Below are 12,832 nucleotides of genomic sequence, written 5' to 3' on the forward strand. Positions count from 1 at the left end.
TGCCATCTCGGTCTACATTAACTTCTTTCTGAAACGTCAGAAATGAACCAGGCTCATGCATCAGACGAACCGTGTCTAGCTGGACATGTCTACTTTTAAAATAATCCATTTAAATAGAAAAATAATAATAATAATTTCATATTTAGGCCTATGTAATTCAAATGAAACCAACGAGAGGTGCAGTGTTTCCCGTCTGAACTCATTATCTGTAATGATGTCACACCATCACTATATTCATACTGTCATCTACAGAATTCGTGAATTCAGTTCATAATTCTAAGCCTATAATTAAAACATTTAAAGTAGACTAATTATGGGGAAAACTTAACTTATTTTAATATAAATTTTATTATAAATGTGGGGTTGGGTTTTTCCTATTTTATTTTTTTTTTATGAATGGCCTAGAATAAAATAAATAAAAATTACAATAATTAAAATAATAAAGTTGTCAAGTCTGCTTTGTCAATAACATGCAGCAGCTGGAAAATTATAATATTATTTTTTATTTTATTATTAATTTAATTAATTAATTATTATTGTTATTATTATTATTTTATCTAGCAAGCACCACTAGCAAAGAATCCGCGGGATTAATATGCTCTGCTGTCTGCCGCTTCTCTCCTGGTGAAAATGAACTGAGCTTGCGGTTGCCGCTTGTCGGTGCAGTACAGAAGGGATGAAAGGGGCGTTTCAGCGCCGCCCACACATTCAAACAAATATTAAAGCATAATCTCATTTTTTACCCACAAACAAAAATACGAAAAATCTAGCTACATTTTCGTTTTCCGTTTCTTAAACAAAACGAAAAAACGAAAATCAAACCGTTTCTCATTTATCTTTATTTATTTTTAAATAGAAAATCAAATGACCAAAAGATACACGGACCTTTAAGAGACCGAGCCATTCTCATTCTAGACCAGTGCCCAAACCTGTTCCTGGTGGGCCACTGTCAAACACTAATTAAACATACCTGAACCAACTAATCCTGGTCTTTAGATTCACTGGCTGCATCCGAAAACTTAGGCAGCTGACTTGCTGCCTCACTGCCGTATCAGGCACTGACTTTGTAGGCAGCATTTTTGCACGAAGGCACCCCGTGAAACTGATTTTGGACAGGCTTCTGAGGCAGAGTAATGGTTTAATGATCTACAGCAAAATATATAGAGCTTTGGTGATAACTAAGTGCATATTTCATTACTGCAATATTAATTTCTCGCTAGAAATAACATCAAAAGTGGTAATTTTGATCAAAAACATACATTTACACACAAACTTACCAACAACCACAACTTTTTGGACGCCATCTTTAACCTTTGGGTTAACTGTCAAAGAATGGAACGCACAGGATTGTGGGATATCAAAGGGAGCGAAGGATACATCTATGCTGCCTTCAAAAATTGGACAGATGAAGGCATCTCAGGAGACAGGAACTGAAAATAACATTGATTCAGATGTGCCTTGACGTCTTCCTACCTTGGAATGCGTCCTCTGAAGGCAGCATTTTTCAGTTTTCAGATGCAGCCACTAACAACTTCCAGGTAAGTGTTTTGGAATTGAACTCTCCAGGACGTTGACCATCCATGAACAGGATTGGACACCCCTGTCTACAGCCTTTAATTGGACAAGAATCTACAAGACTGAGGTTCTCAACTCTGGCCCTTGAGGTCCACTTTCCTGCAGAGTTTAGCTCCGACCCAAATAAAATACACCTGCACTCTAAAAAATGCTGGGTGCTTTCAACCCACTTCACTAGTCACTAACCCAACCTTTGGGTTAATTTTTGAAGTTACATGTTTAAGCCAAAAGTTGTGTAGCTATACTCCTGGAATCCCTGCTATACTTCAAGATGACATCATCAACATCGTTGGCTCACTGGTTTTCCCAAAAAGAGAAAGTGCACACTTTAAATGCATTATTCTTGACCATAGTGAGTACCATAGTACCTAGATTTGCCTCAAAGCTAACAGACATGGATTAAATGCCACACAACAGTAAATTTGATTTCATGGAGACATCCACCCAGAGTTTGGGCCCGAGATGCTGGGATAGGCTCCAACATCTCCACGACCCTACATAGGACAAGTGGTTTGGAGAATGCATCGATGGATAAATTGTAGGTTGTTTACTGTCTTCACTAATTTGGCACAATACCTTGCAGTTTCCTGCGGTGAAAGCGCGGCGAGCCCAGGAAGCTGTTCTTGATGGAGTTGAGGCGTGTCTTCCAGGGCATTCCCCCGATGGAGGGGCTGGGGGGTGGCGTCGAGGTCGGTGTCCCTGTGGGGCTGTCCTTAGGCGTGTGCACGGGCGTTCCTTTGGGAGTGGGGATAGGGCTGCCCCTTGGAGAGGGATGGGGGGTCACCTGTATGGTGGGGATAGATTTGGTGGTGTGGTCAGAACAGGGCAAAGGGTGGAAGTGGTGTAGACGGATAGGGGAAAGAGGGACAACAGGCCTAAAGGGGACTGAGAGTTGAGGGGGTATGATGGATGCTGGGGTTGCCCGCCGCACCAGTGGGCTCTCCGGTATACAGGGCACTTGAGGCTGACATGGAGTTGAAGGTTCTGACTTGGCTGTCAAAATGTGTTCGGGCTCAGATTCAGGTAGGGGGTTTGATCGGGCGGATTGTAAGCATTTGTCTTTGGGTTTGGCTGGAAGAGTTTGGGTCTTTTGGTAGGGAAAGAGAGACTCCAATATAGAATATGGTGTTAGGGAGTTAGAAGTTGGGGTTTTTGACTCGTTTTGATCTGAGTTTGGTTTTAGGGAGTCTGTGATACTAGAGCTGGGGGACAAGAACAGCTCAGTGGACTGTGGTGGGACACAGAATTTTCGGATGGGCTTTAGGGGAAGGTGAGAATCAGAGCAGGACACATCGATATATACAGGCATGGGTCACAACCATTGTGGGTAAAACACAAAAAGGGTGGGAAAAGGAGCCATGGTGATGCAGAAGAAACAAACAAACAAAAAAAGCATGCAGTTAGACAAGACCGGTGAGCGAAGGATGCAACAAGACCATTGTGAGCAAATCAAGTCTTTTCAGGCACAACAAAAAAAGCTGCCAGTGGGAAAATAAAAAGGGTTTTAAGAGCAAATTTTCCATGAAATGAACAACTTGGGTATCAAACAACAAATCATGTATGAGAGGTGTAGACAATGTAATTTGCAGCATGAATTTGGACTAACTAATGTCAAAGAAATGCACTGCCTGACTGCGTCCAAATTCTGAATTATGTGTAAACCTTCAAAGCTTGTAAGCGTCTGAATATTAATGTCTCAAATCACAAAAGCTACAAAGTTGCATAAATACTTCAAGCACTAATAGTCTCTTCACAGTTGGAATCCAAAAAGTAAAGCAAACAAATTCACAAAAAAATAACAAGCAGTACATTAACCTAAAATTAAAAGTCTTCAAAATCCTACATTTTCATGTGAAATACAGAACAGAGGTTTAGAGAGAACTTCTAAATCAATTTCCACTTGGAATCAGCAACTATACATTGGTGAGCTTTAGGATAAGGCCGTGGTAATCTGTGAGCTGTCTTAAACAAGCCAACTGGAAAAGTTTAGCCAAGAGCTTCTGTGCTAATCAGAGGAGTGGGATTTTCTACATTGTTGCCTGAGCTGGATTTCCACTTGGGGAAAGACATAGAGAGTGGCAGATAGGATGAAAGAGTATATCTCCATGAAACAAAAACTGCTTTCTTCTGCAACTCACTTTTGCACAATTTAACTGTCTTGTTTACTTTGCTTGCTAGAGGCCAGAATGTTGTTTCCTTGGTTCCTTAACCTGACCACCTGTTAAAGGGATGGCTCACTTTCAAATTAAATTTTGATAAGTTTTATCTTACCTCAAGGACATCCAAGATGTAGGTTTCTTTGTTTCCGCAGTATTTCCCATTTTGATATTTTTAGGTCAAACCGTTCTTGTCTGTGACTCATATAATGGAGGTCTGTGGTCACCACCTCAAAGAGCATGCACAGAGAAGTCGAAATTGAAACAATTCCCCATCGTAAGTACACATTTATGACCTAAGACACGAAACGAGCTGTTTGTGTAAGAAAACGAACAGTATTTATATCGTTTTTACCTCTTGTACACAACTACGTCCAACTGATCTGAGGGCGCGAGTGCTTCCTGATGTGACGTGCATGCGCGCTCTGGCTTAGTCTGCGCAAGCGCGGAAAGTGCCGGAAGTGATCTCTCGCACATGAACGTCACTCATTGTTTACACTTACTGTCTATGGCTTACACAGAGATTTCGGAAGTGTGACCTTTCACTGTGAAGATCTAAACATATTTAAACGTACAGGAAATTGCAATGGAACACGATTTCAATATATCCATAGACAACGTTTAATTTTTTCACAACCATATTTATTTGAACCAGAATACACAGATCAAGTACTCAGGAGCAATCCGCTGCAGCAGCACGTCTTCAAGCCTCAGAGACAGAGATCTCTTCAAAATTGGTGGTGTTTTAGTAGCAAGTGTTGTGAGATGCCAACAGAAGTGGCGAGCATATGTTGTCACGAATGGAACATAGCAATGCCACAACTAGCTACAGGACGACGACGAGGACATTGACAGTATCGCATCACACACCTGCCTGACTGAAGATCCTGAGTTTTCTCTGCTGTTGAGTCCAAGCATTTTGCACATTGTGTTTAGTTTGCCACATATAAATTGGAGGCGACGTCCAATGCCAGAGAGACCCAATGGCACGCTGTCAATAGAGTGAGTAATGTGTTGTATTTTTATTATAAACGCAATGATTATAGGGTGCATTATAAACAAATTAATTAATTACAATTACTGCATTATATTTCAGACAGTGCAGATTGGTGGTAAACAATGAGTGACGTACACGCGTGAGAGATCACTTCCGGCGCTTTCCGCGCTTGCGCAGACTAAGCCAGAGCGCGCATGCATGTCACATCAGGAAGCACTCGCGCACTCAGATCAGTTGGACGTGGTTGTGTACAAGAGGTAAAAACGATATAAATACTGTTCGTTTTCTTACACAAATTGCTCATTTCTTAGGTCATAAATGTGTACTTACGATGGGGAATTGTTTAATTTGGACTTCTCTGTGCATGCTCTTTGAGGTGGTGACCATAGACCTCCATTATATGAGTCACAGACAAGAACGGTTTGACCTAAAAATATCAAAATGGGAAATACTGCGGAAACAAAGAAACCTACATCTTGGATGTCCTTGAGGTAAGCTAAAACTTATCAAAATTTAATTTGAAAGTGAACTATCCCTTTAATTTTCATGAGCTTTCATGTCATTCAAGACTGCTAGATAAGGATTTTTTTAAAATAATTTCCCACACCATAAAAAAACACTAAACTGTCACTTACCACAACACTCACCTACAAACCAAGATTATTATCTTTAAATAAAAATAAAACTTAATGAAATATATGAAACATTGAAATAATCATTGAAAAATAAAAATGAGCTCAGGGTTATTGTAGTTGACTAAAACCATAATTATATTTGCTAGCTGCCAAAGCTACATTTCTCGTTTTCATGTAGTTTAACTTACATTACTTAAATAACAAACTAAAACTGAAGTAATAAATAATAAAAAAAAATAGACATATTTTTTAAAATAACAAAACTGACAAAAACACAAAATTATAAGAACTTAGATTTAAAAAAAAAAAAAATTCTAAATATTAAAAAAGCATCTATAATAGCATCTAAATAATAATAAAACAACTTTTTGTCTGTTTCAGCTAGTTGCCAAAGCAACATTTTTCATTTTTGTTTAAAGCTGAAGTTCTAAAATTAGTAAAACTAAATAAACGTAATAAATAATGCAAAAACTACATAGACAATGACTAATTAAAAAAAAAATATTATAATATAATTATAATAGTATATCAGTGATACTAAAATAAAACTGCTACAAACATCCTATGTACTTTGCATTATGAGCTCTTTGCTTATTAATATCATGTATCTCACTAATCAGAGTTGTGTAGTCCATACTATGTCCTACAGACACAAAATGGCATGTGATATGATTGGCATGAAGGTGATTGAGCAGATACGTGCTGATTGGTGGAGAGAGAGAAGCTGGCGTGCTGGGGGCGGAGTTTACTCACCCGCGGGCTGCTGAGAGGGCTGGTGGAGAGACCAGAGGACGCGCCACTGATGGACCGTGACCTGTGAGGACACAGACCACAAAACACAAGGTCAGACGCTGCTTACAGCTGAGAGAGGACAGAAGGTGAAAACGTGTGAGTGCTGAGGTACACACTCAACTGTAGAAACAAAAAATCTGAGATTAAATAAAATCAAGCTTTATTTGTCAATTTACTGATTCTTTTTTTTTTCAAAGGAGCATGGTTTCAGCTAAAAATCTTCTTTACTTTTCTACTGAAGAAAAAAGTCACCTATGTCTTGGATGTTTAAAGATAAATATGATCTAATATAGATATGATTTTATTCTGGAGATCTGCAGGGGTGAGTGGAGACAGACGAATATACGAATAACAGAGTATGCAATGAATAAATTGCTAAACATATATTTAGACTTTAAAGATATTAGCTGGTGACTAATTATAGCATTAAAATCTTTGTTAACGGATAAATCATCATTATAAAGACATAATATGAGGTACACAACTAAATGATTATTCAAATGAATCAGACGTTTAAATAAACTGCTTGGCTAAAATTAATTAGGATGGCCTTCTGTTAACATAACATGATTTTTGACCAAAATCAACCATATAAAAGCTCACTTGTCTCGCTCATGTACTTTCCATTTCAAAAAACTCGCTCCTTCCCACATGTTCCATCACATGGATCCAACTTGTGAAAATTACATTTCAAAGTCTCTTTATAGTCTGACACACACTGATCTCATATCTTTTAAAGTCGATAAACAGCACAAAAACACAAATGATGCAACCGAAAGTCTATTTCTGAGGTCTCTTCTAGTTCAAAAAGCACTGTTTTTAGTAGGTAGCTAATAAACAAAAACACAACAATAAAAAACAACACAAAACCCATGACACAAAACAAAAATAAAAGATAAAACAAAAATATATACGAACACAAAAACAAAACAAAAACCAATGACGAACCAAAAACAAAACAAACAAACAAAGAGATGAGACAAAACTAAAAACACAAAGCAAAAAAAAAAAGAAAAAAAGAAAAACAAAACTAAACAGAAAAAAAACTAAATTCTATATTTATAATGTCAAAAACACTTCACTAAAGATGAGTTGAGTAGAAGATAAGTATATGATGAAGGTTGTGTAATGGCATCTAAAATTCACAACTAAAAACTGGATCTAAGTATGCAATCTATTTATCTCTCTCTTTAAAAGATCCCTTAGATCTTTTAACACCCGGACAGTGAACCAGGATTATCTTATCATTGCCAAGAGTTACATTATTACCCCCCCAAAAAAGAAAGAAAAATAATCATTATTTGCCGATACATGTTGATAACCAGATACCAATTGAATTAATTGTGTATAATGAATTAATGAGGCAAATATAATGTAGTTTGACAACAAACAATCTAGCATCATTCTTTTTTAAATTATATTGTTGCAAAATTTGCACTAATTCATATTATTATTATAATTTGGGGTTTATTCAGTGTATATTTGCATACAGTGTGTATAGTGTGCAGTGAGCAGCAGCTGATATCTGACTGAACACAGTCAGAACGAGACTCGTCTTTCTTCAGATGTGCAGCTGCTTCCTTCTGAAAGGCAATCATTGTGAAATCCTCAGGTGGCGTATGTGTCAGTCTCAGGTCAATTCCCCATTTCAATCCTGCCATCAGATTCGTCAGGCCATTTAAGTGGGAATGAAAGGAGTGTAATGAAATCCAGTTTTGAGATGAATTGGAGGAATGAGACCTGCTTTGTTATGAAACAGTGGAAGGTGAGGGTTCAAAGTTTACGAGGAAAAATGGGAGTGAATAGAAAGAGAGCGAAGGCTAAAATAAATAGATGTGGGCTTTATTCATGGTCTGAGGATTGAGGCTTGAAGTTAGATGGCACAACATCGGCATGTGTACCAGTCATACGCATTTAAATGTAAAATATTTATTTTTATATTCTTGCTTTTACGATTAAAATTGGTTTATTAAAATCTATTTTGAAGGGAAATGCTAAGCAGGTGTAGCCTTAAAGGGTTAGTTCACTCAATAATCAAAATTATGTAATTAATATCTCACCCTCATGTCGTTCCAAACCCGTGAGATTGTGAGTTTATCTTCGGGACACAGATTAAGATATTTTAGATTTAGTCCGAGAGCTCTCAGTCCCACCATTGAAGCTGTGTGTACGGTATACTGTCCATGTCCAGAAAGGTAAGAAAAACATCATCAAAGTAGTCCATGTGACATCAGAGGGTCCGTTAGAATATTTTGAAGCATCGAAAATACATTTTGGTCTAAAAATAGCAAAAAATACGACTTTATTCAGCATTGTCTTCTCTTCTGTGTCTGTTGTGAGAGAGTTCAACACAAAGCAGTTTGTGATATCCAGTTCTCGAACGAATCATTAGATGTAACCGGATCTTTTTGAACCAGTTCACCAAATCGAACTGAATCGTTTTAAACGGTTCACGTCTCCAATACGCATTAATCCACAAATGACTTAAGCTGTTAACTTTTTTAATGTGGCTGACACTCCCTCGGAGTTAAAACAAACCAATATCCCGGAGTAATTCATTTACTCAAACAGTACACTGACTGAACTGCTGTGTGGAGAGAGATGAAGATGAACACTGAGCCGAGCCAGATAATGACTCGTTCACGAGTCAAGAACCGGTTGCATCGGTTTTCGGATCACCAGTAGTTCTTTCTGACAGCTCGATTCAATAAACCGGTTGAAGAAAACGGTTCACCGGTTCTTTTGCGCTCGACGTAATGGCGTCATTGGCGATGATTGCAAGCCTTCGGTTTACCTGGGCTCATAACATTAGCACAGAATCAGTTCAGAATCAATCACCAAAAGAATCAGTTCGGTTCAGACGCTCTGTGTGTCAGTCTGCTTCACGCTGAATCACACATGCGCAGTGTCATCAGCTCCTCGGTTCTCGAATCGGACACGTCTGACAGAAACGGTTCTTGACTCGTGAACGAGTCATTATCTGGCTCGGCTCGGTGTTCATCTTCAGTTCTCTCTTCACAGCAGTTCAGTCAGTGTACTGTTTGAGTAAATTAATTACTCCGGGATATTGGTTTGTTTGAACTCAGGGGTACACACAGTTTCAATTGAGGGACAGAAAGCTCTTGGACTAAATCTAAAATATCTTAAACTGTGTTCTGAAGATAAACGGAGGTCTTACTGGTTTAAAACGACATGAGGGTGAGTTATTAATGACATAATTTTGATTATTGGGTGAACTAACCCTTTAAGCATTGTATGAAATGCTACAAATAATATATTCTCAGCCTGATTTTATGAAAAGAATCAGAAACAAAAGTTATTTTATTTTTTATTCACTTAAAGAGATAAGTTTTGAGCAGCACACATAGCATAACTGTTTAGCTTCATGCTAGGCTAAATAGCTTTTCTAACCTTTTTTTTTCTTCTAGCAATTAACATGCAGATTATATTTTATTTTGAATTCAATGCGAGAAAAATATATTTTTTTTAATAAAAAGCCAGATCAGTTTTGTTATTTTTAACTAAAACAAAACCTAAAATTATTAAAAATGACTTTTCGGTAATTGAAATAAATTTGAACTAAATTAACATTTAAATATTAGAAATTAATATAAAAACTTAAACTCAATAAATAAAAAAATTAAAATAAAAAAAATACATTTTTAAATAGAAACAATAAAAATCAATAACAATGTGACAGAAACACATAACAAAATTACTAAAACTTAAGTTAGTATAAGATTAAATTAATGAAAATATATAAAATATAAAAATAAAAGCTGGTTCATATTAATAAACGTTATATTTTATAAATAATCCTGCAATAACACAGCATCAGATCATAAAATCAGTTTCATGTGAAGTGCTTCAATTACTAAAAAACTGAAATATAAACAAATTACTAAATAGAAATAATAAGAAAAGAAAAAAAAATACCAATGTGATAAAAATATAAAACTAATAAAACTTTTGAAGAAAAATATTGAAGATACTGAAAAGGCTAATTCAAAGTATATTTAAATAGTATATAACTGCAAAAATATATACTATTATATATGCAAAATTTTAAAACAAGAATTTTAAAAATTTTTAAACAAGTATTTTCTATTGTTTACCAGTTAAAATCTAATCAGTTGTTTATCATTTAAAAAGTGTGAAAAAAAAGAAAAAGAAGAAGTGCGTGTCTCAATCATTACATTTTGTGAGATTCATGAAGTTTAAACCCCAAACTCACGGATCATAACATGAAGCAGCCCTACAGTGTGCTCCAATTATTTGAACTAAATCCTTCTTTTAGCCTTTTACTGCATCAGAAGCAGGTCAGAAAGAGGGTCTCGCTGGAAAGCTCTGGACAGGAAAAGCGTCTCTGCATCTTTGATGCCCATAGCTCTGTGAACTATCTAGAGGTCAGAGGTCGGTTGGTACCTTTCCCCTTTGGCCTTTGCTTTGCGTTTGGATTCCGAGATATCCAAGCTTTTACAGAACGAGCTCTTACTGCAGCGGGAGACAAAGCCCATCTCTGAACACTGAACTAATGGCTAGAAAAAATAAAAGACAGCGTCATGTCTTTCTTCTCACAGGGGAGGTTTTTTCAGTGGTGTTGGTTACCAAAAAAGTTTTTATTTCAGATAGCTTTTTGGAAATTAAGCCCAAAATCTGAAGCACCAAGCGAAAAATGGAGTTTAAAAAGTGAAAAAATGAGTGAACGGCGAATGACAGGAATAATCACTCAAACCAAACGCAATGACAAACAGCCGGAGGGGCCATGAAATATTCCTCAGCTGTGGACCCGACTGTGTCATCAAACACCAACAACAAAAGCTTTGATTTCTTTGTATTTGAGTACTGAGTAATAGACCAGAACCCCCGAGGCCCCAACATGTTGAATTATTGATCATTCGTTTAGGAGAGCTAGATATAAAGATGTCTGCTCTTGTGGGCTGCCTTTATTTGATCAAAAACACAGTAACAACAATAATATTATGTAATACTATTACAATTTCAATTTCTATTTGAATATACATTTCACAATTACATTTCTGTGATGCAAAACTGAATTTTCAGCATCATTCCTCCAGTGATCAGTCACATGATCCTTCAGAAATTAATTTGAATTAATAATGGTTCTTATTATTATACAATTAAAAACAGCTTTTGCTGCTTTGTATGTATATACATATATAATTTTTTTTTTGTATGTGTGTGGAAGCACTGATACATTTTTATTTCGGTTAGAATTCTTTGTTGAATATAAAAGTCAAAATAACAGTATTCATTAAAAATAGAAATCTTTTGTAACATTATAGATGTCAACTATCTACCTATCTATTATGACGGTGTTTTAGTGCAAAAAAAAAAAAAAAAAAAAAATCTAAGATTACTAGAAATCCCAGTTATCGCTTGATGAGAATAAGAGATAGTGTAAGTTATCAGAAGTCTGATCATGAATGCTGACGGATGGATGCAAGCAGTGTGTGTGTGTGTGTGTGTGTGTGTGTGTGTGTGTGTGTTCTGCACCTCTGTCCTTGTTGTGTCATGTCGATGGTTCTTCGTGCAGGTACAGGTGAACCTCCATCCGTAACGCTCAGCACCTCCATAGACTTCCTCTCTGGCCTCCTCTTCCCGTGTCTGTTCAGCATGGGTGAGTCGACACGCTTCCGCGGTGGATCTGCACACACACACACACGCACACACACACACACACACACACACACACACATTTGTTTTTGTGAAAAGTGGGACATCCCATAGGCGTAATGGTTTTTATACTGTACAAACTGTATATTCTATGGCCCTACACCAACCCTACACCTAACCCTAACCCTCACAGAAAACTTTGTGCATTTTTACTTTCTCAAAAAAGTTATAATTCATACAGTTATAAATAAAAAAAAAAGATTTTTTTATTTGATGCTTTTCTTATTTAACACAAAAAACAATGTTATTCATTTTCATTTCTAATAACATTTTTAGTTGCAATTTTATTTCAAAATGAACAAATTAAATTTAAATAAAGTCAATGCAAAATTCTACATGCATAAGCAATACACAATACATTTTTTGTATGCTTATTTCGAGTGATTATTGTATACCTATATCGTTGCGAGGAGGGAGGTTCTGGTCTTCATGGCTGGGGTATCTCTCCTTTCGATCCAACAGAAGGAAATAGATCATCTTCTCCTGATTCTCACTGACGAGACAGAGGACGGGAAACAGCCGTTTACCCAAAATGTAAATAAGCACCTTAAATCAAATAAAACTGCTGAATTTCCCTTTGCTGTTTAATAGATCAATAAGATATGCAGATAAAACGAACAATATCAGTTGTTGTAGATTTTAGACGGTGGAGAAGAGGTTAAGTCATTTCATTTGACATACATTATCTAAACATCATTAGTGTGGGAAAACAGATTTCAAATGCTTAAGTCTGAGATCAGGTGTGCAGGCTGCTCGTGACCCTCACTCGTCCGACAGCAGGTCCTTCATCAGCTTATTCTTGTCCCGGAAGCAGCCTAGTGAGTGCATGCTCTCCAGGACGTCCGGGTCGATGTCGTCGGCTGACGGGACGCTGCGGATCGCCATCTTCCTGGGCACCGGCTGCTCGGGCTCCGGCTCGTTCTTCCCTCCTCTGAGGACCGAGAGGCCAGTCAGTGACACGGAGGCATCCAACAACACTA

The 12,832-nt window shown here is 37.0% G+C and overlaps 1 protein-coding gene across 4 annotated transcripts in view; it reads right to left on the minus strand.

Moving 5' to 3' along the window:
* LOC132133354 (serine/threonine-protein kinase BRSK2-like) overlaps positions 1-12,832 on the minus strand; it is a 209,140-nt gene that overhangs the window by 10,972 nt on the left and 185,336 nt on the right. For 3 of the 4 annotated variants that reach the window (XM_059546140.1, XM_059546138.1, XM_059546139.1), the window contains exons 10-14: positions 12,619-12,783; positions 12,248-12,345; positions 11,673-11,823; positions 6,117-6,177; positions 2,152-2,833 (exon numbers count right to left, since the gene is read on the minus strand). In XM_059546140.1, the coding sequence (XP_059402123.1) occupies positions 2,152-2,833; positions 6,117-6,177; positions 11,673-11,823; positions 12,248-12,345; positions 12,619-12,783 (1,157 nt within the window). The remainder of the gene's footprint in view (positions 1-2,151; positions 2,834-6,116; positions 6,178-11,672; positions 11,824-12,247; positions 12,346-12,618; positions 12,784-12,832) is intronic. The other variant, XM_059546141.1, reaches the window with a different exon arrangement.

The sequence above is a fragment of the Carassius carassius genome, chromosome 50, assembly GCF_963082965.1.
Source record: "Carassius carassius chromosome 50, fCarCar2.1, whole genome shotgun sequence".
NCBI classification, from domain to species: Eukaryota; Metazoa; Chordata; class Actinopteri; order Cypriniformes; family Cyprinidae; genus Carassius; species Carassius carassius.